This window comes from Rana temporaria, chromosome 2 (genome assembly GCF_905171775.1).
Source record: "Rana temporaria chromosome 2, aRanTem1.1, whole genome shotgun sequence".
In the NCBI taxonomy this organism is placed as follows: domain Eukaryota; kingdom Metazoa; phylum Chordata; class Amphibia; order Anura; family Ranidae; genus Rana; species Rana temporaria.
The window spans coordinates 216,310,620-216,334,719 of NC_053490.1; the positions used below are offsets into that span (position 1 = coordinate 216,310,620).

Sequence of the window (24,100 nt, forward strand, 5' to 3'; positions counted from 1 at the left end):
TTTACCTTTTTTAAATAAATACATATTTTAATATACTACACCATGATGAGCCCCTTGTTTTTGAGGAATTGATGACACCTTGTAAAAGGGAAAAGGAGGCAACACCCATTGACCGACAAAGAAAAGACACCACTTTGGAGCCTAATAATATCTGGGGTCTGGTGAGTGTTGATTTTAACCATTGGTGATGGTGGCACATCTTTGTCGGGTGGAAGAGATAGCGGCACTTTCCTGTACACAGCATTACCAACATTGAACCTTGTGTTTGCTGGAACCTATTGTATAAGAGCAAGATTGCCTGTCATTTGGACTATTTTTAAGTGCAGCCAGCACATTGCACATTTGTATGGTTGTTTGATAATTATTTCACTTTTATTGATATTTATTTTATTTTGTTCCAATATCGGTTATTGGACAACTCACGGTGCAGTTGGCGTACTGCATATTGGGTTTTTACACATACATATATATATAATATATATTTTTTGTAATATCTTTCGTATTGTTTTGACTATTTGGTTGGTCAGTAGCAGCAACAGCCATTTTTCTCATAGAAGCACTGTGGCATATGGATTGTATGCTGACACACTGATCTAGATATATGATTTAAGTTTGAAATCACTGTGTCACATTCGTATGACTCATATATTTCTTATATTTTTTCTTGTTTGTATTCAGGTTATTCACACTTAAGATTGGGTACATTGTGGCCCTGATATTTCACTTATGTCCATATTCCCAGAGATTAAATACCTCTGGATAATTAGATCAGCGCAGTAACATTTTTTTTCTTAGAGCACTATTGACCCCCACTAAGGGCACACAGTACTGCAGCAGATCATAGTTCACATTTATTTATTTATTTATTTCCTTTTGCGCCGGTGACACTCACAACCAATTGTTAAAACCAAGAAACATGGACACCCAGGAACAGTCCTATCTGACATGTTCTGCAAACGTGCTCTGTTGTATTTTTTAGCCCAACAGCAGCAACCAAAGTTTCAATGCCAGAGTGCTTTTTGCAGCAGATCCATAGCACAAAACAAACAAAACATGTCCTTTAAGCCACTAATCAAACTCAGGTCTTGACTAACAAGGTGCCCCTCAGTGGGTTCCCTGAAACACAAAGGCAGCACTTTTACTTTTTTAGTGTGCTACCAGCAGTCAGCAGGTTCTCACAGCACAGAGAGTAAGATAGGTCACATATATAATGGCCTGAGGTCAGTTGAGACTAATGAGGCCTGAAGGTCAGGTAAAGATGTGCACCTAGGGATGGAGGCTTATTCTCACCTTATATTCCATACAAAATATTGTACCAATATCCTCAGATTCAACAATCCGCATGCACTTATACAGATAGGCTAAACATTTTAGATTTGCCAAGTATATGCGATTTTTTTGATTCACCAGATTTTCCTGATTTAGTACTAGATTCACTCAGTATTTGGAGTGTAAGTAAAGTATTAAACTGAAAGTGTTACTAATCTTGAAGGTTCTGTGGGCCTCTTCTATGAACTCTGATCTTTAGTACTTGCCATAGATTTTCTATTGGATTCAAGTCAAGTCGGGGCCATTATAGCGGCTTTATTTTCTTTCTTTAAAACCAATTTCGAGTTACCTTGGCTTTGTGTTTGGGATCATTGACTTGCGGAAATGTCCACCCTTGTTTCATCTTCATCATCCTGGTAGGTGGCAGCAGATTTTTATCAATAATCTCTTGGTAAATTTTTACATTCATCCTTCCTTCAGTGATCTTGAAGTATGCCAGTACCATATGCTGAAAAACAGCCCCACACCATGATGTTCCCACCTCCAAACTTCATTGTTGGTACAGTGTTTTTGGGGCAATGTGCAGTGCCATTTGATCTCCCATATATTATGGCATCCAAAGAATAACATGTTGGTCTCATCTGACCATACTATGTTCTCCCAGTATTTGTATAGTTGTGCAGAAAACTTTAGATGAGCTTCAGCATTCTTTTTCTTTAGTAAAGGAGTCTTGCGTGGTGAGCGTGCATACAGTCCATGGTGGTTGAGTGCATTACTTATTGTTTTTCTTTTGAACGATTGTACCTGCTAATTCCAAGTCTTTCTGAAGCTCTCCACAAGTGGTCCTCAGCTCTTGGACAACTCTTCTGATAATTCTTGTCACGCCTCTGTTAGAAATCATGCGAGGAGCGCCTGGACGTGGCCGGTTTATGGGAAAATAATGTTGTTTTCAGTTCTGGATTATGGTCCCAACAGTGCTCACTGGAACATTCAGAAGTTTTTAAAAACTCCTTCTGTAACCAATGCCATTAGTATGTTTTGTAACAAAAAGGTAGCAAAGGTCTCGAGATAGCTCTTTGCTTTTACCCATCATGAGATGTTTCTTGTGTGACACCTTGGTAATGAGACACCATTTTATAGGCAATTAGTTGAAACTGAACCAGCTGATATTAATTTGCACTGACAAGGGGCATGTTTCTAATTACTGTTAGATTTCAGCTGGTGTCTTGACTTTCCATGTCTTTTTACATCCCCCTTTCTTCATGTGTTCTATCATTTCTCCCTGTGTCATTCCATTTTATTACACACAACTTAATTTCTTAACTTATTTGTTTCGGTTTCTTTGTATGTATGAATTGCACGGGTTGTTACTGACATGTGGTGAAAACCTCGGCCCACATTCTTAGAGGAGATACGACGGCGTATCTCCAGATACGCCGTCGTATCTCTGCGTTCGGCCGGTCGTATCTATGCGACTGATTCTTAGAATCAGTTACGCATAGATATCTGTTAGATCCGACAGGCGTAAGTCTCTTACGCCGTCGGATCATAACTGCATTTTTAGGCTGGCCGCTAGGTGGCGCTTCAGTCGAATTCCGCGTTGAGTATGCAAATTAGGTAGATACGCGAATTCCCGAACGTACGCCCGGCCGACGCAGTAAAGTTACGCCGTTTACGTTAGGCTTTTCCCGGCGTATAGTTGCCCCTGCTATATGGTGGCGTAAATGCGGCGTAACAATGTTAAGTATGGCCGTCGTTCCCGCGTCGAAATTTGAAAAAGTTACGTTGTTTGCATAAGTCGTCCGTGAATGGGGCTGGACGTCATTTACGTTCACGTCAAAACCAATGACGTCCTTGCGGCGTACTTTGGAGCAATGCACACTGGGAAAAACGTCAATCACGTCGGGTCACAGTACATTTACATAAAACACGCCCCCCTGATCCAAATTTGAATTAGGCGGGCTTTGAGAATACAGCACTTGCCCGTCTAAGTTGCGGCGGCGTAACGTAAATCGAATACGTTACGCCGTCGCAGAGATACGCCATTCTACGAGAATCTGGCCCTTCATGTCAATAGCACCTTCAGAATCATATTTACCTAGAAAAATGGTGATGTGTTCAATACTTATTTTACCCTCTGTATATTCATTTATAAAAGTCATATGATACTCTTAAAAAATGATTCCATGTTTTGTTTTAGGACTTTAGGATTTGTCACAAGGCGTCCACCACACAACAGCAAAGGAAATGACCTGAGGATCACAGCTTAGTGAGGAAGTCTACACAGTGGGATGCCAGAAAGGATTAAGCTATACTGCTGTGATGTGCTTTTGCTTGTCAGAGGAAAGGTAAAAAGTTATACAAATGTTTTCTTAAATAAAATAAAAAAAGGTTATTTGTTTTATATACTGAATACAATGGTAAGTGAAAAATAGCAAATAACTCTTCCCATGACATTTGAACATAAAAGTGAAAGGAATCAGTGAGTTGCTAATGCTATCCAGCAAACAATGCAACTATGTTGAAGTCAAAAAGTTTGCTCAGTTTACCTTAAAGCAGATCTCCACCCAAAAGGAGAAGCTACACTTGTTTGAGTCCCTCCCCTACGCTGTTAAAACCAGGTACCCACTTCTGGATAAGATCGCCACAATCGCTGGGTGGTGATCACAAAATGTTCGACCTCTCCTCCCCCCCTCTGCCCTCTGGGAGACATACAGGTCCCAGAAGACAATGGGACCATTAGGAAAGTGCAGCATGACACGCACATGCAAAGTAGGAACCAGGCTCTGAAGCCGCAAGGCTTCACTTATTGTTTCAATTAGTGAAGATGCCGACACCTGCACACAGAGCCGATAACCAGGTCGGTTTGGGGTGCCGACATTGCGGGATCCCTGGACAGGTAAGTGTCCTAATATTTAAAGTCAGCAGCTAAATTATTTGTAGCTGCTGACTTTTATTTTTATTTTTTATTTTTTTACAGATTGGGACTCATCATTAAAGTGGTTGTAAACCTCAGACATGAAATATGAACAAAGCATATCCTTCCATATTGTGTACCTGTCTCAATTAAAGCGGAGCTCCACCCTAAATCAAACATAATCTCAATAGCAATAATGGTCATAAACAATGTTCAATACAATATTTTCATAAAAAAATAGTTTTGCTGTACCATATAAACACGATAGGCTTCCGGTCTGCAGCCCACGGGTTTCCTTCGGGTTTTCCCTTGTTTCCTGTTCCGCGCAATGTCTTCTGGGAGCTTGCGTCATAGCTCCCTTGTTAGCATATTCGGCCCTGTTAGAGTAAACATCGCGCGACTTCGTGCAGCAGGAAGTGACGTGCCATGTAAACAAAGGAAGGAGAGCGGGCGTTTGAATAATCTCCATTACAGGACACCGCTGCTCCCGGGTGCTAGTGAGATCGAGCAGTGGATGCTGGGATTACAGCATCACCGCAAACAGGAAGTCTCCGCTGGTGGGATTGTTATGCCCACACTGAAGATGGCAACGGCTGACCATCCGAAATATAACTTTTTATTACACATAGCAACAGATCGGGACGGACGTTTGAAAAGAGAAACGTGAGTTTACTTAAGCCTGCACATTAACTATTTAACTACCCCCAAAGAAAAAAAACGTTTTAGCATGGGAGATCCGCTTTAAGAGCACTAAGTGTCATTTCTGTCTGTTGCTTTGTTCCTCTGCTATCAGCATGAATCACTTCTGACAATTTTTCTGGACACCAAGAGAAAAATTGGGACAGGGGAGGGACTTTCAGCAGATTGACAGCCTCAGTTCTGTTCCTGTGAGCTGTGTGAAAGAGGGTGTATTTCTTCCCTCCAATCAGCTCTCAGGCCCCGTACACACGACCGAGGAACTCGACGTGCCAAACACATCGAGTTCCTCGTCGAGTTCAGTGTGGAAGCCGCCGAGGAGCTCGGCGGGCCGACTTTCCTCATTGAACAATGAGGAAATAGAGAACATGTTCTCTTTTCGGCCCGACGAGTTCCTCGACGGGTTCCTCGCTGAAAAGTGTACACACGACCGAGTTTCTCGGCAGAATCCAGCTCCGACCGAGTTTCTGGCTGAATTCTGCTGAGAAACTCGGTCGTGTGTACGGGGCCTCAGAGTTCTCAGACAAGTTTATAAATTCAGCACTTTGAATGGATGTAGAGAAGAGAAGACAGCAAGTAAACAAGTACAACTTATGCAAGAGGATTTGTTTTATCTCTGTGTATCACCTGAGGATAGTCTCTTCATTGGGTATATTTAAGGGTTTACAACCACTTTAACCACTTCCCGCCTGGCCTATAGCAAAATGACGGCCGGGTGGTTCAGTTATCCTGATTGGGTGTGATATGACTTCCAGCAGGATAACAGCCGTTGTGCGCCCGTGGGGGGGTGCGCATTGCGGCGGTTGTTGTTGCAGTGTATCAGCCTAAAGGAGACTCTCTACCACATGATCAGCCGTGTGCAATCATAGCTGATCATGATGTAAACAGGAAGAGCCGTTAATCGGCTTTTCCTCACTCGCGTCTGAGGCCCCGTACACACGACCGAGTTTCTCGGCAGAATTCAGCCAGAAACTCGCTCGGAGCTGGATTCTGCCGAGAAACTCGGTCGTGTGTACACTTTTCAGCGAGGAACCCGTCGAGGAACTCGTCGGGCCGAAAAGAGAACATGTTCTCTAATTCCTCGTTGTTCAATGAGGAAAGTCGGCCCGCCGAGCTCCTCGGCGGCTTCCACACTGAACTCGACGAGGAACTCGATGTGTTTGGCACGTCGAGTTCCTCGGTCGTGTGTACGGGGCCTCACAGACGCGAGTAGAGGAGAGCTGATCAGCGGGTCTCCTGAGACGGGGGTCTGTGCTGATTGTTTATCAGCACAGGCCCCCAGCGGATGCCCACCCAGGACTACCAGGGATGCCGCCAGACCACCAGGGATGCCAATGAAGATACACAAAAAGGTATGCCACCCTTGACCACCAGGCAGCTGCCAATTGGTGCCCAAACAGATGGCAATCAGTGCACATCAGCAATGCCTGCCAGTGCCAGTGCCATTAGTAATGCTTATAAGTGCCATCTATCAGTGCCGCGTATCAGTGCCCATTAGTGCCACGTATCAGTGCCCAGCAGTGCCGCCTATCAATGCCCATCAGTGCCCAGCAGTGCCACCTATCAGTGCCACCCATAAGTACCCAGCAGTGCAACCTTTCCCTGCCCATCAGTGTCGCCTATCAGTGCCCATCAGTGCCCACCAGTGCCACTCATGAGTGTCCATCAGTGCCGCCTATCAATGCCCATCAGTGCTGTATATCAGTGCAACCCATGAGTGCCACCTGTCAGTGCCCGTCAGTGCCACCTCATTAGTGCCAACTTATCAGTGCCTATCAGTGCCCATCAGTGAAAGAGAAAACTTACTTATTTACAACATTTTATAACAGAAATAAAAGAAAAACTTAGGGCCAGATTCATGTAGATTTACGGCGGCGTAACGTATCCCGCAAGTTTTCGGCGTAAGTGCTTCATTCACAAAGCACTTGCCTGTAAACTTGCGGCGGCGTAGCGTAAAGCCGTCCGGCGCAAGCCCGCCTAATTCAAATGGGCGTGTACCATTTAAATTAGGCGCGTTCCCGCCCCGAACGTTCTGCGCATGCTCCGTTTGGAAATTTCCCACCGTGCTTTGCGCAAAATTACGGCGCCCCGACGTTTTCTTTGAACGGCGACATGCGTAACGTACTTTTGTATTCCCGGACGTCTGACGCAAAAAAAAAATAATTAAAATTCGACGTGGGAACGACGGCCATACTTTAACATGGATGGTGTAATTTTACACCATCTAAATAGCACTCTTAACATTACGATGGGGAAAACCGACGTAAGAGAATGCGACAAACGCGCGTACCTTCGTGGATCACCGTAAACAGCTAATTTGCATACCCGACGCTTGAAAACGACGCAAACTCCACCCAGCGGCCGCCGGAAAATTACACCTACGATCCGAAGGCGTACAAAGCCGTACGCCTGTCGGATCTATGCCAAAAGCTGTCGTATCTTGGTTTGAGGATTCCAAATCAAGATACGACGCGGCAAATTTTAAAATACGCCGGCGTATCAGTAGATACGCCGGCGTATTTCTGCTGTGAATCTGGCCCTTAATTTTTTTCAACATTTTCTGTCTTTTTTTTATATTTTTTGCAAAAAATAAAAACCGCAAAGGTGATCAAATACCACCAAAAGAAAGCTCTATTTGTGGGAACAAAATGATAAAAATTCTGTTTAAGTACAGTGTTGCATGACCGCACAATTGTCATTTGAACAGCGACAGAGCTAAAAGCTGAAAATTGGCCTGGGCAGGAAGAAGGGAAAGTGCCTGGTATTAAGGCTGCATTCACACCTAGGCGTAGGGCGTACAGGCGTTTTTACAGGCGATTTTTACCGACGTTTTTGTCGCGTGTATATGCGCGTTTGCGCGCGTTTTCGCACAGTGGCGTTCGACGTTTTTGTACTTTGTCATTTTCCATATTAGCCAATAAGAAAAATGATCATCCCTGACATCACTTGTTGCTCTCCTAGGAATTTTTTATTCCTCTTCCTGGGTGAATATACCTCTTCCGGATTTCAGCAACACAGGCGTCAAAACGCTTGTACAAGCGCGTGTTTACGCGCAATACGCGCGTATCAGGCGTTTTACATTGACTTCAATGTAAAAAAAAACGCTCAAATACGCGCATATCGCGCGCTAGGAGCGACAAAAAAGGGTCCGGAACTTTTTTGAGCTACAGGCTACAGGCTACAGGCGTTTAGGCGTTCAGATGTGAACCATCCCCATTGCCTTTCATTACTTTTCGTCCCTCTGGCGTTTGTGCGCGTCGCGCTACAGGCGTAAAAACGCCTAGGTGTGAATGGAGCCTAAAGCAGTTAAAGCGACCCTTCCACTAGGTTGAACAACATACAAGAGCAGCCCCATGTAAAAAATGAAACTTTAATGCCAATTCACAGCGGAATTGCACAGGAACGTGCTCCGCCCACATCCCCCCTGCAACCTGCTGAAGAGGTAGCTCTAAAGTTTTATTATATACAAAGGGCTGCGCTTAAAGAATCCTCAACCTGGATTGCAATGCAACCAGCCCTTTATGGTCTACTTGCCTCTAACTACCTCCTCCTGCTTTTTGTATCACCAATGACATCCAAAGTCTCAAGATGTGTTTGAATTTTATTGGAGACTGCAAGAATTTTATTAGAACTTCCAGAGACTTACAGAGGTGAAGAGACATCAAGAAGCCTGCAATTGGTATGCGAATAGCTGTGCTGCATTACCAGCAAGGGCTTTCACAGCATCACATTCTTGTCAAAAGGGACTGGACAGACTGGTTCACCAACCTAGTAGCTGCAAGAAAAACTGAAGTGCTCAACAGATAGACTGTGCTAACTGCATGCATTTTAAAGGGGTTGTAAAGACAGAAGGTTTTTATCGTAAGGCATATGCCTTAAAACAAGGGTGTCAAACTCAATTTCATCGTGGGCCGCATCAGCATTATGATTGCCCTCAAAAGGGCCGGTTGTATCTGTAAGATTAGATGTCCAGCGCATCCCCTCCCCTTACATTAGATGTCAAGAGCCACCCCACCATCAGAAGTTGAGTCCCCCACTCTCCCTTACATCAGTGCACCCCCCTTTCATTATGCTGCTGCTGTGAAGAAGCTGGATGCATTGCTTGAAAGCAGAAAGTAAGGGTCTGGAGGAGGATCAGAGGGGGGCTGGAGCTCTTCGGAAGCTGCAGGAGAGGTGCGAGGGCCACATGAAATGGTCTGGAGGGCCTGATTCGGCCCGCGGGCCTTGTGTTTGACACCTGTGCCTTAAGATAACAAAACCTTCTGTGTATAGCAGCCTCCCCAACACCCCCTAATACTTACTCAAGCCCCATCTCTGTACAGCGATGTTCACAATTCCCTCAGCTGTCCAGGACTCTCCTCCTCATTGGCTCAGACACAGCCACAGAGCCATTGGCTGCCAAGTCAGTTAGCCATTTAGAGGAGGGACGGAGCAGGGTCGAACGGCAGCTCCGTGTCTGAATGGACACACAGAGCTGCAGCTCGGCTCAGGTGCCCCCACAGGAAGCTTCTTGCTGTGGGGGCACTTGATAGGAGGGAGGTGTAAGAGCAGCGAAGAGGGACCAGAGAAGAGGAGGATCCGGGTTGCTCTGTGCAAAACCACTGCACAGAGGAGGTAAGTATAACATGTTTGTGATTTAAAAATGAATAAATAAATTGAGCTGTATTTACCGTTTAATCTTGCAGTTTTGTTTCAGACTCCCGCGGGGAGTAGGCGTTCCTATGAAGAGGGGAACATGATTGATGTCCAGCTATGGCGCGTCACGCGTTCCGAAAATAGCCGGAGTAGGACTCGGCTCTTCACGGCGCTATACGGCGCCTGCGCACAGACTAGGAGCTGACTGCGCAGGCGCCGTATTAAATCCGAGTAATATTTCGGCTATTTTCGGAACGCGTGACTCGCCATAGCCGGACATCAATCATGTTCGCCTCTTCATAGGAACACCTATTTCCCCGCCGGAGTCGGAAACGAAAGTGGACGATTAAACGGTAAGTACAGCGCAAAAAAAAAGGCATACTGTAGCTGACGCTAGTATGCTGGTTTTGATGGTAGATAAAGAAAAAACATTTATTAGGGTGAACCCCCGCTTTAACTACAGATGTTTCCTATTCTGCACACTTATGGTAATTCTTTAACTACAGGCTCTAGAAATGCGGATAGTTAGAACTACAGTACCTGAATTTCTTGAATATGTCACTAATTTTTCCAAAAGAGGCACAAATGCTTACCTGAATTAGCTGCAGGTAGTTCTAAAGGAAACTACACTATAATACCAAAAGTATTGGGACACCTGCCTTTTCACGCAGACATGAACTTTGATGGCATCCCAGTCTTAGTCTGTAGGGTTCAATATTGAGTTGACCCACCCTTTGCAGCTATAACAGCTTCAACTCTTCTGGGAAGGCTGTCCATAAGGTTTAGAAGTGTGTCTATGGGAATGTTTGACCATTCTTCCGGAAGCACATTTGTCAGGTGTCTGTGCAGGCCAGTCAAGCTCCTCCACCCCAAACTCACTCATTCATGTCTTCGTGGACCTTGCTTTGTGCACGGGTGCGCAGTCATGTTGGGATAAGAAGGGGCCATCCCCAAACTGTTCTCACAAAATGTATTGGTATGCTAACACCTTAAGAGGCCTCTTTACTGGAACTAAAGGGCCAAGCCCAACCTCAGAAAAATGAGCCCACACTATAATCCCCCCTCCACCAAATGATCTGGACCAGTACACAAACAAGGTCCATAAAGACAAGGATGAGTGAGCTTGGGGTGGAGGAACTTGACTGGCCTGCACAGAGTCCTGACCTCAACCCGATAGAACACCTTTGGGATGAATTAGAGCGGAGACTGCAAGCCAGGCCTTCTCGTCCACATCAATGCTTGACCTGACAAATGCGCCTTTGGAAGAATGATCAAATATTCCCATAGACACACTCCTAAACCTTGTGAACAGCCTTCCTAGAAGAGTTGAAGCTGTTATAGCTGCAAAGGGTGGGCCAACTCAATATTGAACCCTACGGACTAAGACTGGGATGACATTAAAGTTGGATTCCCAGGATAATTGTTTTATAGCAGCACAAACATATCTACTTTGTGTTTCATTGGGACATGAAAAGGCATTTCTCTCCCCCAAATACAGTTGGGTGTATTTACTAAAAGTGTTGAGAATCATCAAAAAATGTGTTTGAATATTCACTTCAATTATCCAATCATCTAAAAAGCATCTGCACATTATTTGATATTCAAAGTGAAATTTGCTTTTAACATGATAATTGAAGATTTTTTACTTCTTCAGTAAATCAGCCTTATAATACAATGTGTGAACATAAACCACACCATGGACCAGGGGCGGACTGACAACTCATGGGGGCCACGGGCAATAGGAGATCCTGGGGAAATTCTTCCCACTGATCACCAATGTAAGGAGCATTCTTCTCACTGATCACCAATGTAAGGGACATTCTTCTCACTGATCACCAATGTAAGGGACATTCTTCCCACTGATCACCAATGTAAGGAACATTCTTCTCATGCCTGTAAAGTAGTGCATTGTTCCTTACATTGGTGGTCAGTGAGAAGAATGCTCCTTACATTGGTGATCAGTGGGAAGAATGCCCCTTACATTGGTGATCAGTGGGAAGAATGTCCCTTACATTGGTGATCAGTGGGAAGAATGTCCCTTACATTGGTGATCAGTGGGAAGAATGCCCCTTACATTGGTGATCAGTGGGAAGAATGCTCCTTACATTGGTGATCAGTGGGAAGAATGCTCCTTACATTGGTGATCAGTGGGAAGAATGCCCCTTACATTGGTGATCAGTGGGAAGAATGTCCCTTACATTGGTGATCAGTGGGAAGAATGTCCCTTACATTGGTGATCAGTGGGAAGAATGCCCCTTACATTGGTGATCAGTGAGAAGAATGCTCCTTACATTGGTGATCAGTGGGAAGAATGCTCCTTACATTGGTGATCAGTGGGAACAATGCTCCTTACATTGGTGATCAGTGGGAAGAATGCCCCTTACATTGGTGATCAGTGGGAAGAATGTCCCTTACATTGGTGATCAGTGGGAAGAATGTCCCTTACATTGGTGATCAGTGGGAAGAATGCCCCTTACATTGGTGATCAGTGGGAAGAATGTCCCTTACATTGGTGATCAGTGAGAAGAATGTCCCTTACATTGGTGGTCAGTGGGAAGAATGTCCCTTACATTGGTGATCAGTGAGAAGAATGTCCCTTACATTGGTGATCAGTGGGAAGAATGCTCCTTACATTGGTGATCAGTGAAAAGAATGCTCCTTACATTGGTGATCAGTGGGAAGAATGTCCCTTACATTGGTGATCAGTGGGAAGAATGTTCCTTACATTGGTGATCAGTGGGAAGAATGTCCCTTACATTGGTGATCAGTGGGAAGAATGCTCCTTACATTGGTGATCAGTGGGAAGAATGCCCCTTACATTGGTGATCAGTGGGAAGAATGCTCCTTACATTGGTGATCAGTGAAAAGAATGTTCCTTACATTGGTGATCAGTGGGAAGAATGTCCCTTACATTGGTGATCAGTGGGAAGAATGTTCCTTACATTGGTGATCAGTGAGAAGAATGTTCCTTACATTGGTGATCAGTGGGAAGAATGTCCCTTACATTGGTGATCAGTAATAGGGATGAGCTGAACACCCCCCCGCTCGGTTCGCACCAGAACCTTCGAACGGACCGAATGTTCGCGCAAACATTTAGAACCCCATTGACGTCTATGGGACTCGAACGTTCGAATTCAAAAGTGCTCATTTTAAAGCCTAATATGCACGTTATTGTCGTAAAACGTCGTTGAGAACCTGGGTCTTGCCCCAGGGAACATGTATCAATGGAAAGAAAAGTTTTAAAAACGGTCGTTTTTTTCAGGACTCCTGAAAAAACGACCGTTTTTAAAAGTTTTTTTCCATTGATACATGTTCCCTGGGGCAAGACCCGGGTTCTCAAAGACGTTTTCACAGGCATACTATAGTCACCCAGCAGGTACAATATTTAAAGGAATTTTTCATTTTTTTTATTTTTATTTAAGCATCATTAAAATCACTGCTCCTGAATGTTTAGGTGCAAACTACAGAGGACACGGCCAGTACACACCATGTAGCCTTAGGTGCAAACTACAGAGCACACAGCCAGTACACACCAAGTAGCTTTAGGTGCAAACTACAGAAGACACAGGCAATAAACCACGTAAGAATACTGCACCTAGTACAATCACCTGCCTGCCAGTAAATTAGGAAGAACTGATCTAGCTAAACTATACAGTGTATAAATATATGTACAACACCTGGGATGTATATACATCCTCTACACACTGTAACATTAACATTAACTGACTAGCCTGCCTGCTCTATCTACCTGCACAAAAAGAAACTCTCTCTGTCTCTCTCTGTCCTCTCTTAACCACCGCAACACACTACACAAGGCCGACCTGCAGGCGGCCTTTTATAGTGTGGGGCGCGTACTAAACCCCCTGAGCCATAATTGGCCAAAGCCACCCTGGCTTTGGCCAATTATGGCTCTCCGTTTTTTGCGAGCTGTGATTGGCCAAGCATGCGGGTCATAGTGCATGCTTGGCCAATCATCAGCCAGCGATGCCGCAGTGAATTATGGTCTGTGAAACGTAACTCGAATTTGGCGCGAAAGACCTGTTTTGTTTGTATTTTGACGAACGATCAAACATACGATGTTCGAGTCGAACATGAGTTCGACTCGAATACGAAGCTCATCCCTAATCAGTAAGGAACATTCTTAGTTTACAGATGACAGTGTTAGAGAAAAGCACTCAGTGTATACATTTCAGTGATATATATATATATATATATATATATATATATATATATATATATATATATATATAATAAACTCACTTAGCCTAGGTTCACACTGACAGCGGGAATGAAAGCGTGCAAGTTCAGCTAAACTCGCACAATTTCATACCCGCATGTCAGTGCGAGTTTGGCGGGCGATTTCAGAGACATCTGTGCAGGTTGCTGCACAGATGTCTATGGAATTCGTACCCAGAAGTCGCCAAAAGCTGTACAGAAACTACTTTTGGGAATCAGTGCAATGCCACAAATGTGGCATCGCACTGATTCGGGTAGTGCCATTGCCGGCAATTGCCGCTGATTTGCCATGCGATTTGACATGTCAAATTTCTCCAATAGTGCTATTCCCTATATATAACACTGATATCTATACACTGAGTGACATTCAGTGTACCAGATGTCAGTGTGCACTAGTGAATAGCACCTGCCACCTGGTAAATAGGCACAGCACAGGGCAAGAAGGAACACTCAGCACATGGCTCATTTTTCTTATTACAACACAGACACGAACTACTGCTGTATTTTTATCACACTGACCTGCTGCTGCACACAAGGCAGGTCAGTGTGGGTGCCGTAGGGGAAGGGAAATTCCAAGATGACTATGCTCAGCCTCTGCATGCACTCTGCAACCTCCAGCTCCATTACCAGCTGTCCCCCGCGGCAGTGACGAATGGCCCTGCCCCTCGGCTGAATTCCCCAGGGGGAAAGGTGGCCGGAGCGCCTGTTACTAAAATCATCCCTGCACAGATGACGGCTCGCCTGTGACTGATGATCCACCCCAGCCAGCTCTCATATAGCCGCATCAACCGGGATTTGAAGGGTTTTACTGATTCCTCGGGGGTATCGTTTTCCAGAGTTTTTTTTCTGCTTATTAATCTGCGGGCACCTCCAGGGACGGACTGAGCCGGCTCGGGCCCTCCCACCACAGGGCCCTCAGGCAGTGCCCGACTGACCGAATGGTCAATCTGCCCCTGTCAATCTGCCCCTGCCATGGACACACGTGGACTTGTTATTAATGATCTTAACCGTTAAAATTTTAGGGCTAGATTCATAAAGACTTACGACGCCGTCGTAAGTCCGAATGCGACGCCGTCGTATCTATAAGCGTATTCTCAATCTGAGATACGCTTATCTGTTGCTAAGATACGACCGGTGTAAGTCTCCTACGCCATTGTATCTTAGCTGCATATTTACGCTGGCCGCTAGGGGGCGTTTACGTTGATTTACACGTAGAATATGTAAATGACCTAGATACGCCAATTCACGAATGTACTTGCGCCCGCTACGCCATTTACGTAAGGCTTACGTCCGGCGTAACGTTACTCCTGCTATATGAGGCGCAGCCAATGTTAAGGTATGGATGTCGGAACAGCCGTCGAAATTTACGTTGTTTACGTAAGTGGTACGTGAATGGGGCTGTGCGTAGGTTACGTTCACGTCGAAAGCATTGAGCCGACGTATCTTAGGGAGTAAATGCGATGTGACTCTGAGCATGTGCACGCATGCGCCGTTCGTTCGTAAAAACATTTACATGGGGTCACGGCTAATTTGTATACAACACGCCCACTACCTTCCACATTTAAATTAGGCGGGCTTACGCCTGCCTATTTCCACTACGCCGGCGCAACGTATGGTGCCAGATCATTGAGAATACAGCTCTGGGCACCCTATTTTACGTTGGCGTAGCACATATGAGATGCGCTACGCCGGCCAAAAGGTACGCCGCTGTACCTGAATCTAGCCCTTAATTGGTGAACTTTGTTTTTTACATTACTACTAACCCGGTAACCAACCACACGTTCCGTTTTTGTTTTTTTTGCCCCAAAAAGAAACAGAAGATAACAACAGGTAAAATGAAGAGTTTAGAAAATTCTGAATTTCCTAGGTCTTCCTCAACAGAATCTAGGTTTCACTTCCTTTGGCTAGATGTGTACATATTGACAATTGGTAGTGCTTTAGTATTCTTGGCACAAATCTTTTACTATACAAATACTGTACGGGAGATCTAACATGCAAAGTAATGGTAATATTTAACCAAACAATCACGTATAAACGACAGCATTATTACTGGCGCAAAGAGCAGTGGTCACGTATAAATGAGTTTGCATTGTACATCTCTGGATATAGTACAAAATTAAATTTGGTATAAGTAGTCAAGCACAACACTCCATCCTAAAAATGTCAGTATGAATACAGGAGAATTAAAGAGGTTACTTTGAAATTGACTAACTGATATTTGAAACCCAGGGAACAGATTCATACATGGTCAAGCGTATTGAAACAAAAAGTATAGTGGGCTTTTTCTGTGTCTGCTCTGCATATACAGAGCAGACACGGACCTGCCATCCGCCCGCTCCGCTCATTGTGGCCCGCGACCGGTTATCAAGTCGCTTAAGTGGCCCTCGCTCTTCAAAAGGTTGGGCAGTCCTGTTCTATGACTGAGGCCCCGTACACACGACCCAGTTTCTCGGCAGAATTCAGCCAGAAACTCGATCGGAGCTGGATTCTGCCGAGAAACTTGGTCGTGTGTACACTTTTCACCGAGGAAGCCGACGAGAAACTCGTCGGGCCAAATAGAGAACATGTTCTCTATTTCCTCGTTGTTCAATGAGGAAAGTTGGCCCGCCGAGATCCTCGGCGGCTTCAACACAGAACTCGACGAGGAACACGATGTGTTTGGCACGTCAAGTTCCTCGGACGTGTGTACGGGGCCTTACACTTAAGCCTCGTACACACGACCGAGGAACTCGACAAGGCAATTTTCTCCATTCCCGTCAAGGAAATAGAGAACTTGCTCTCTTTTTGGCTCGTCGAGTTTCTCGACAGTTTCCTCGACGAAAATGTACACACGACCGGTTTCCTCGGCAAAAAAATATCTCCCAGCAAGTTTCTTGCTGGTTTTTGCCGAGAAACTCGGTCGTGTGTACGAGGCCTGATTTAAGAAAAGCTAAATAAATTGTTATGTTGACAGAGGTGGCTCTAGGCTTTGTGAGGCCTTAGGCAAAACTTAGAGATGAGGCCCCACTCACGTCCATAATGGGAAAAATAATTCAAGCAAGAAAAATGGCTGCAGAAAATGCACGGATCTAGCACACAGGTGATCAGCACGACTTCCAGGGCACCCTCCTCACCCATCAGACATATTCAGCCAATGCAAGAGGGGGGAGAGAGGGGGAGGTGAAAAAGAGAGAGGGGTAATAGAGAGATACGATGACGCTGACATTAGTATTGATCAAAGGCAAATTAGGCAGCCGCGAGGCCCCTGTGAGTGCGAGGCCTTAGGTGACTGCCTAATTTGAGAGCCACCTCTGTACATTGATGTTCAGCAGATCTTTCCTGTATATTTATGTATAGATATGATATTGCAAGTGACAAAAACAGTTCCAAAATAAAAATACGAATTTCAATCTGTAATCTAAATGAGAAGAAATTACAGTCCTCATAATTTTTTACAGATATGATTCATTACTTAAAAAAAAAAAGAAGAAAAATGTAAGTACTGTAGCTGATGATTTAAAGTAATAAATACATTTATACAGACAAGGTTAGCCAACCGGATCCAGTCACTGTGATCAGTATTATCAGTAATATAAGAGTAATGGGAAAGGAATTCCTTTATAGATGTAAAGCACTAAAAGTTTGGTATTGTGCTGCAAAATATTTTATAAAGGCAATTTATTTCACAGTGTTCCTGATAGTAGATCCTTTATTTTATTGTACATCTTATGTCTACGTGTTATTTTTTTAGTGCTTCAAAATGTACTACCGACAGGTCACCCTGTGCAGGATATGTAATATCCTAATAATATCTTAATGACACTACTAGTATGTTGTAGCCAGAAGAATAAATCCCGGAATGAAGTACTAAGGACACAGAGATGGTCACCATTTAACTCTATAGTACTAATACCTGAATATGTACAGTATGTTAACTAGTAGGAATATCACAGAAAAAGTATTTAAGTTTGGGTTTTAATAAAAAAAAATTATACTCACCTAGGTGGATGCAGCATCGATCTGATGCTGCATATGTCCCCCGCTGCTTCTAAGACTGCTGATCGCTCAGTTCTCAGTCTTCACTGAGCAGAAAGCCAGTGACTGTGAGGCCCCTTTCACACGGGGCGGATCAGTAATGATCCGCCTCCCTATGCTCAGCGGGGATCGCTCCGTTGATCCCCGCTGAGCTGGCGAATGACAGGGCGGTCGCCGCACACTGTGCAGGGACCGCCCTTTCTTTTCTCCGCTCTCCCCTATGGGGGGATCGGATGAACACGGACCGTCTGTCCGTGTTCATCCAATCCGATCCACAGACGGAAGGAAAAATAGGGTTTTCTTCCGTCTGCAAAATCAGATCTTTGCGGGGCGGACGAGATCGGGTGTCAGTGGATGTTCATCCGCTGAAATCCGCGATCTCATAGGGACCAATGTATGTCCCTTTTTCATCCGCAAACGGATGGATGAAAAAGCGGACATACGGTCCGCATGTGTGAAAGGGGCCTGAGTCACCAGCTCTCTGCTCTGCTCCTCCAGCGCTCACTGTAGCGGCAGGGTGAAGGGGACGGCTAAGGCTGGCTCCGTCTCTCAGTGGCTCGCTCAGAAGCTGATACATCTGCCGATCCAGGCTTCTGGGTGTATCCCAACTGCAAAGTCTAGATCTTTCCCGAGCTTGGACCAGCTGAACAACGTCAGCTTTAGCCCACAGAGGAGTGCAGAAAGCACTGCACTCCCGTGACCTACAGGAGAAGTATAGCCAAAAGAGCTTTAACTAAAAAAAAATGTTTTATTATTCTCAGCCTCTTCCAAATTGCTTTTTTTTTAAGTTGTGATTCAGCTTAGAGGGTGGCTAAGTTCAGTTTTAAATATTTCTAGAGTAAGCTGGAAGAAGCAAGGTTGCAGTGGAGAGAGAGAGAGACGCAGAGGAGAAGACCTGAAAGGGAGGTGCAGGCTGGGGAGAGAAGCCACAGTGTGGTATGTTCCCTTTTGTCTGACCCTTGGAAAAGTGCTAGAGAAAGAGTGTTCTATTCTACAGCCATCATTGCCCAGCTTGGGGATTTTGTGACCTGCACTGCATCCATCGCCATTCATTCTGCTGAGACAGTTATCCAGATACTGACAGGAAGGCATCCAAAGGGCATGTTTGAGGCTAAAGCCCTGTACACACAATCGGATATCTGATGGAATCTAATCCGATGCATTTTTTCGTCGGATATCCGATGAAGCTGACTTTCATCAATCTTGCCTACACACCATCGGTCAAAAATCTGTCCAAACGCAGTGACGTAAAACACTACGATGTGCTGAGAAAAATTAAGTTCAATGCTTCCGAGCATGCGTCGACTTGATTCTGAGCATGCGTGGATTTTTAACCGATGGACTTCCACACAGACGATCGTTTTTTTTTCGATCGTTTTTTTATCCATAGGAAAAGTTCTATTTTTTTTCACCGATGGAAAACAAACCGATGGGGCCCACACACGATCCGTTTGTCCGATGAAAACGGTCCATCGGTCCGTTTTCATCAGACAAACTGATCGTGTGTACAGGGCTTCAGGACCCCTGATCATTAAAAGGAGAGCAAAATCCTGATTGGTGTGCTGTATTTTGATTGAATCCATCTGGCAGAATTGGAGAGTGTGTGGTTCATTTACTAAAACTGGAGAGTGCAAAATCCAGTGTAGCTAAGCATGATAGCCAATCAGCTACTAACTTCAGCTTGTTCAAAATAAACTTTGACAAAAAAACTGGAAGCTGATTGGCTACCATGCACAGATGCACCAGATTTTGCACTCTGCAGTTTTAGTAAATCAACCCTACTGTGCCCTACGTGTGAGTTTGATCTTTGTAGTAAGTAACAATCTACCAGGTGAGAGTACACTTTTGGGGGATCTGGTGGAGGATTTGCCTCACCCATCATCTGTTCAATGTACTGTGTTTTGTTACCCAGAGCACTGTTTATATTATGGACTTTGGTCGACTTTGAATACATTATTTAGGTACAGTTTTTTAAGCCCCGTACACACGATCTGGCTTTTGCCCGGCCAAACTCACATCGGAATTCCGATGGAATTACATCGGAGTAAAAGAGAACATATTCTCTATCTAAACTCCGATGGAATTCATCAGAATTACTCCGATAGGGCATACACGCGGTTGGAATTTCCGATGGAAAAAGTCTGTCTGACTTTTTCCTTCGGAAATTCCGATCGTGTGTACAGGGCTTTACTGTTTATTGTGTATTTGCCTATTTGTTGTGCCATTTTCACATCTTTGGTATACGATTTTAATTATTTTTACAATACCTATGCCTTTTAAAATATCGATTTTCACAATTAGTTGGATAATTTTTACAAGTGCAGCACTCATTCACAATATGTATGGATTATTTTTGGAGAATAAGGATATCTTTATGTGTTGCCCCCACTTTCAGCTGGACATCTCATTGGTTTCTATTTATCTTGCATCTCTCTATGGCCCCGTACACACGACCGAGTTTCTCGGCAGAATTCAGCCAGAAACTCGGTTCAGAGCTGAATTCTGCCGAGAAACCCGGCCGTGTGTACACTTTCGGCCGAGGAAGCCGACGAGGACCTCGGCGAGGAAATAGAGAACATGTTCTCTATTTCCTCGTTGTTCAATGGCAAAAGTTGGCCCGCCGAGTTCCTCGGCGGCTTCCACACTGAACTCGACGAGGAACTCGATGTGTTTGGCACGTCGAGTTCCTTGGTCGTGTGTACGGGGCCTAATACTTTACAATTGTTGTGTATACACCGCAGCCATGAGCAACACCCATTTCTGAGTTGTTAGACTCCTTGACGTTTTTTTCAACACACAATGCTATCACAATCATACATTAGTCATGTTGTCACTGATTGTTGTACTTAGCTTTACACTTTTAAAAGTAAAGGTTCTACCTAAAACAAGATTGTGTGCTATTAAGCTTAGTACAAAAGGGCCGAATGTTGGCAGGTAATGACCAGTTCAATAGAAACCAGCCGACATTCAGCCTGTGTGTATGGCAGGCAGCTCCCGATGGCTGAGAGCACTGACCAAAGTGTTCTTGCAGGGGGGGCGTCCCCCTGTCAGAACATAATAGCATAGCAGGGGAGATCGCTGTGCTAACATCGGATTGTTAGTACAGCGTCTGTGACCTGAGCTGTCAGTTTTTTTTTTTTTTACGAAAAAAAAAACTAGTGGTGTGTACGTGGCTTTACCCTTGACCACAGGCACTTTATGTGCCCCTCTCTGACTCCATTCCTTACAGAAAAGATACAAAATGTGAACCTCTTTAAAACATAATTTTATACTGTTCTACAACTAAAAAAAGATGCAAAATCAATTTACTTACCACAGTGACAGCATCATTTAATAAGGATTCCCCAAATACTAAAATGTACAATTGTTCATTGACGTGGATATTTTCAAAAACAGCCAAAACTGCGACTGGATCTACAGCCGAGATTAAGCTACCAAATAGCAAGCACTGTAGCAATGAAATGTTTAACAGCCCAAAGGCTTCTATTTGACATATTCCAAAAAGTGATATCCCAATTCCAAAGGCATTCCAAAGTGTGCCTATCACTGCGTACCAGAATATTGTGCCCACATTGTCAAAGAAGGGGCGCATGGGAAGAAAATACCCTGCGTCAAGCACAATCGGAGGGAGAAGATACAAGAAAAAGACATCTGTCTTCATCGCTGGAGGAGACTTTTCATTTACTGCAAATATTATTCCACCAAGGAGTAATCCGACCAAGATAAGGAGACAGCTCTCCGGAATTATGGTATGCAGCTTGTGGTAAAGATGGAACCCTGTGCGACAAAAAGAAAGGTCCTGTTTTAATAGGGTTTCAAATACAGGTTTTCATACATTATTGCAGAAAAACGAATGAAAGTGCCCTTGTTAAAGTAATACTAAACTCTATTCTATTTAAGTATACATTCCCAACTCAGAAAAGTACCTTCTATTGCTCTCAGCCTCTTCCAAACTCCACCTTTATATTGCTGTTACTTCCTGTTAGAGCAAGGGTGTCAAACTCAATTTCACCGTGGGCCGCATCAGCATTATGATTTACCTCCAAAGGGCCGGTTGTATCTGTAAGATTAGATGTCCAGCACATCCCCTCCCCTTACATTAGATGTCAAGAGCCACCCCACCATCAGAAGTTGAGTCCCCCCACTCTCCCTTACATCACAACGCACCCCCTTTCCTTATGCTGCTGCTGGGAAGAAGCTGGATGCATTGCTTGAAAGCAGAAAGTAAGGGTTTGGAAGAGGACCAGAGGAGGACTGGAGCTCTCCGGTAGCTGCAGGAGAGGTGCGAGGGCCACATGAAATGGCCTGGAGGGCCGGATTCAGCCCGCAGGCCTTGTGTTTATCACCTGTGTGTTAGAGGGTGCATGCATTTCTTCTTCATCCCACTGTATGTAGGAACATAGCCAACCTATCTTGCTTGCTCCAGAGATGGACTTTCAGATTTGTAGTGTACATAGATCACAGGGCCTTGAAAAAATATAAATTTCCCTTGAAATTTTCCACTTTTTGTCATTATAAAACCAAAAACTTAAATGTATTTTATTTTGGATTTTATGTGTTAGACCAACACAAAGTGACACATAATTGTGAAGTGGAAGGAAAATGATAAACGGTTTTTAATTTGTTTTTTTACAAATAAATATCTGAAAAGTGTGGCGTGCATTTGTATTCAGCCCCCTTTACTCTGATACCCCTAACTGAAATCTAGTGGAACCAATTTCCTTCAGAAGTCACCTAATTGGTAAATAGAGTTGATCTGTGTGTAATTTAATCTCAGTATAAATACAGCTGTTCTGTGAAGCCCTCAGATGTTTGTTAGAGAACCTTAGTAAACAAACAGCATCATGATGGCCAAGGAACACACAAGACAGGTCAGGAAAAAAGTTGTGGAGAAATGTAAAGCAGGGTTATGTTATAAAATAATATCCCAAGCTTTGAACATCTCAGGCCTCGTACACACGACCAAGAAACTCGATGGGCGAAACACATCGTTTTGCTCGTCGAGTTCCTTGTAAAGCCGTCGAGAAACTCGACAAGCCAATTTTCTTCATTCCCGTCAAGGAAATAGAGAACATGCTTTCTTTTTGGCTCGTCGAGTTTCTCGACAGTTTCCTCGACGAAAATGTACACACGACCGGTTTCCTCGGCAAAAAAATATCTCCCAGCAAGTTTCTTGCTGGTTTTTGCCGAGAAACTCGGCCGTGTGTACGAGGCCTCACAGAGCACTGTTCAATCCATCATCAGAAAATGAAAAGTGTATGGCACAACTGCAAACTTACCATGCACTGATGACATTGGCGCAAGCATATATGGTAAATTTCTCCTAAACCGTGCAGGTTTAGGAGATATTTTCAGTACCTACAGGTAAGCCTTATTATAGGCTTATCTGTAGGGGAAAGTGGTGTGTAAGGGTTTACAACCACTTTAATTGATGTATCAATTATTTTGGAGAATAAGGATATTGCTTAGTGGCTTTTGAATTTGGGGAAAAAAACATTCTTGCATAGAAACCAATCAGCTTCCAGGTTTTCTTGTAAAAGCTTAATCGAAAAAGCTGAAGTTAGAAGCTGATTGGCTACCAGAAACAACTGCACCAGATTGTGCACTCTCCAGTTTTAGTAAACTAACTCCTGTGTGTATTTCTTGAAGCCTTCAGTTTCAGATTTCAGAAGTTAGTCTACAATATAAGTGCTGATGGCTTGCAGTCTTTAGCAGTCTTTTAACAAAAATGTCAATTGTTACTGAAATTCTACTGAACCCTGTTAGTTTGTTTAAGGTGACAGTTTTGAAGCAGAACCAAGGCTGGTGGGGCTACTGGAGCACTTGTGATTATATATACTTATTCATGCTGGCAAACATACATGTGTTTGCCCTTCTCCATCACATATGGCACTGTGCTTCCTGCTTGCTACTGCCATCTTATCCACCTCTTCTTCCACATTCATTTTTTTTTTTTAGTTCCACTAAAATACAGATTGGTTCAATTCCTCTTAAAATGATATTAAAGCTATTCGTTTATAGCCTCTCCGTCGCGATCGCTCCCCGGAGCTGAAGAACGGGGAGAGCCGTATGTAAACACGGCTTCCCCGTGCTTCACTGTGGCGGCTGCATCGATCGAGTGATCCCTTTTATAGGGAGACTCGGTCCTACAGCCACACCCCCCTACAGATGTAAACACACACTAGGTGAACCCTAACTCCTACAGCGCCCCCTGTGGTTAACTCCCAAACTGCAACTGTCATTTTCACAATAAACAATGCAATTTAAATGCATTTTTTGCTGTGAAAATGACAATGGTCCCAAAAATGTGTCAAAATTGTCAGAAGTGTCCGC

General features: G+C 44.2%; 1 protein-coding gene across 1 annotated transcript in view; it reads right to left on the reverse strand.

The window, feature by feature from the left end:
* The window catches only part of LOC120926472 (sodium/hydrogen exchanger 2-like), a 150,587-nt gene that overhangs the window by 92,063 nt on the left and 34,424 nt on the right, over positions 1-24,100 (reverse strand). The window contains exon 2 of the mRNA XM_040336409.1: positions 21,081-21,544. Within this exon, the coding sequence (XP_040192343.1) occupies positions 21,081-21,544 (464 nt within the window). The remainder of the gene's footprint in view (positions 1-21,080; positions 21,545-24,100) is intronic.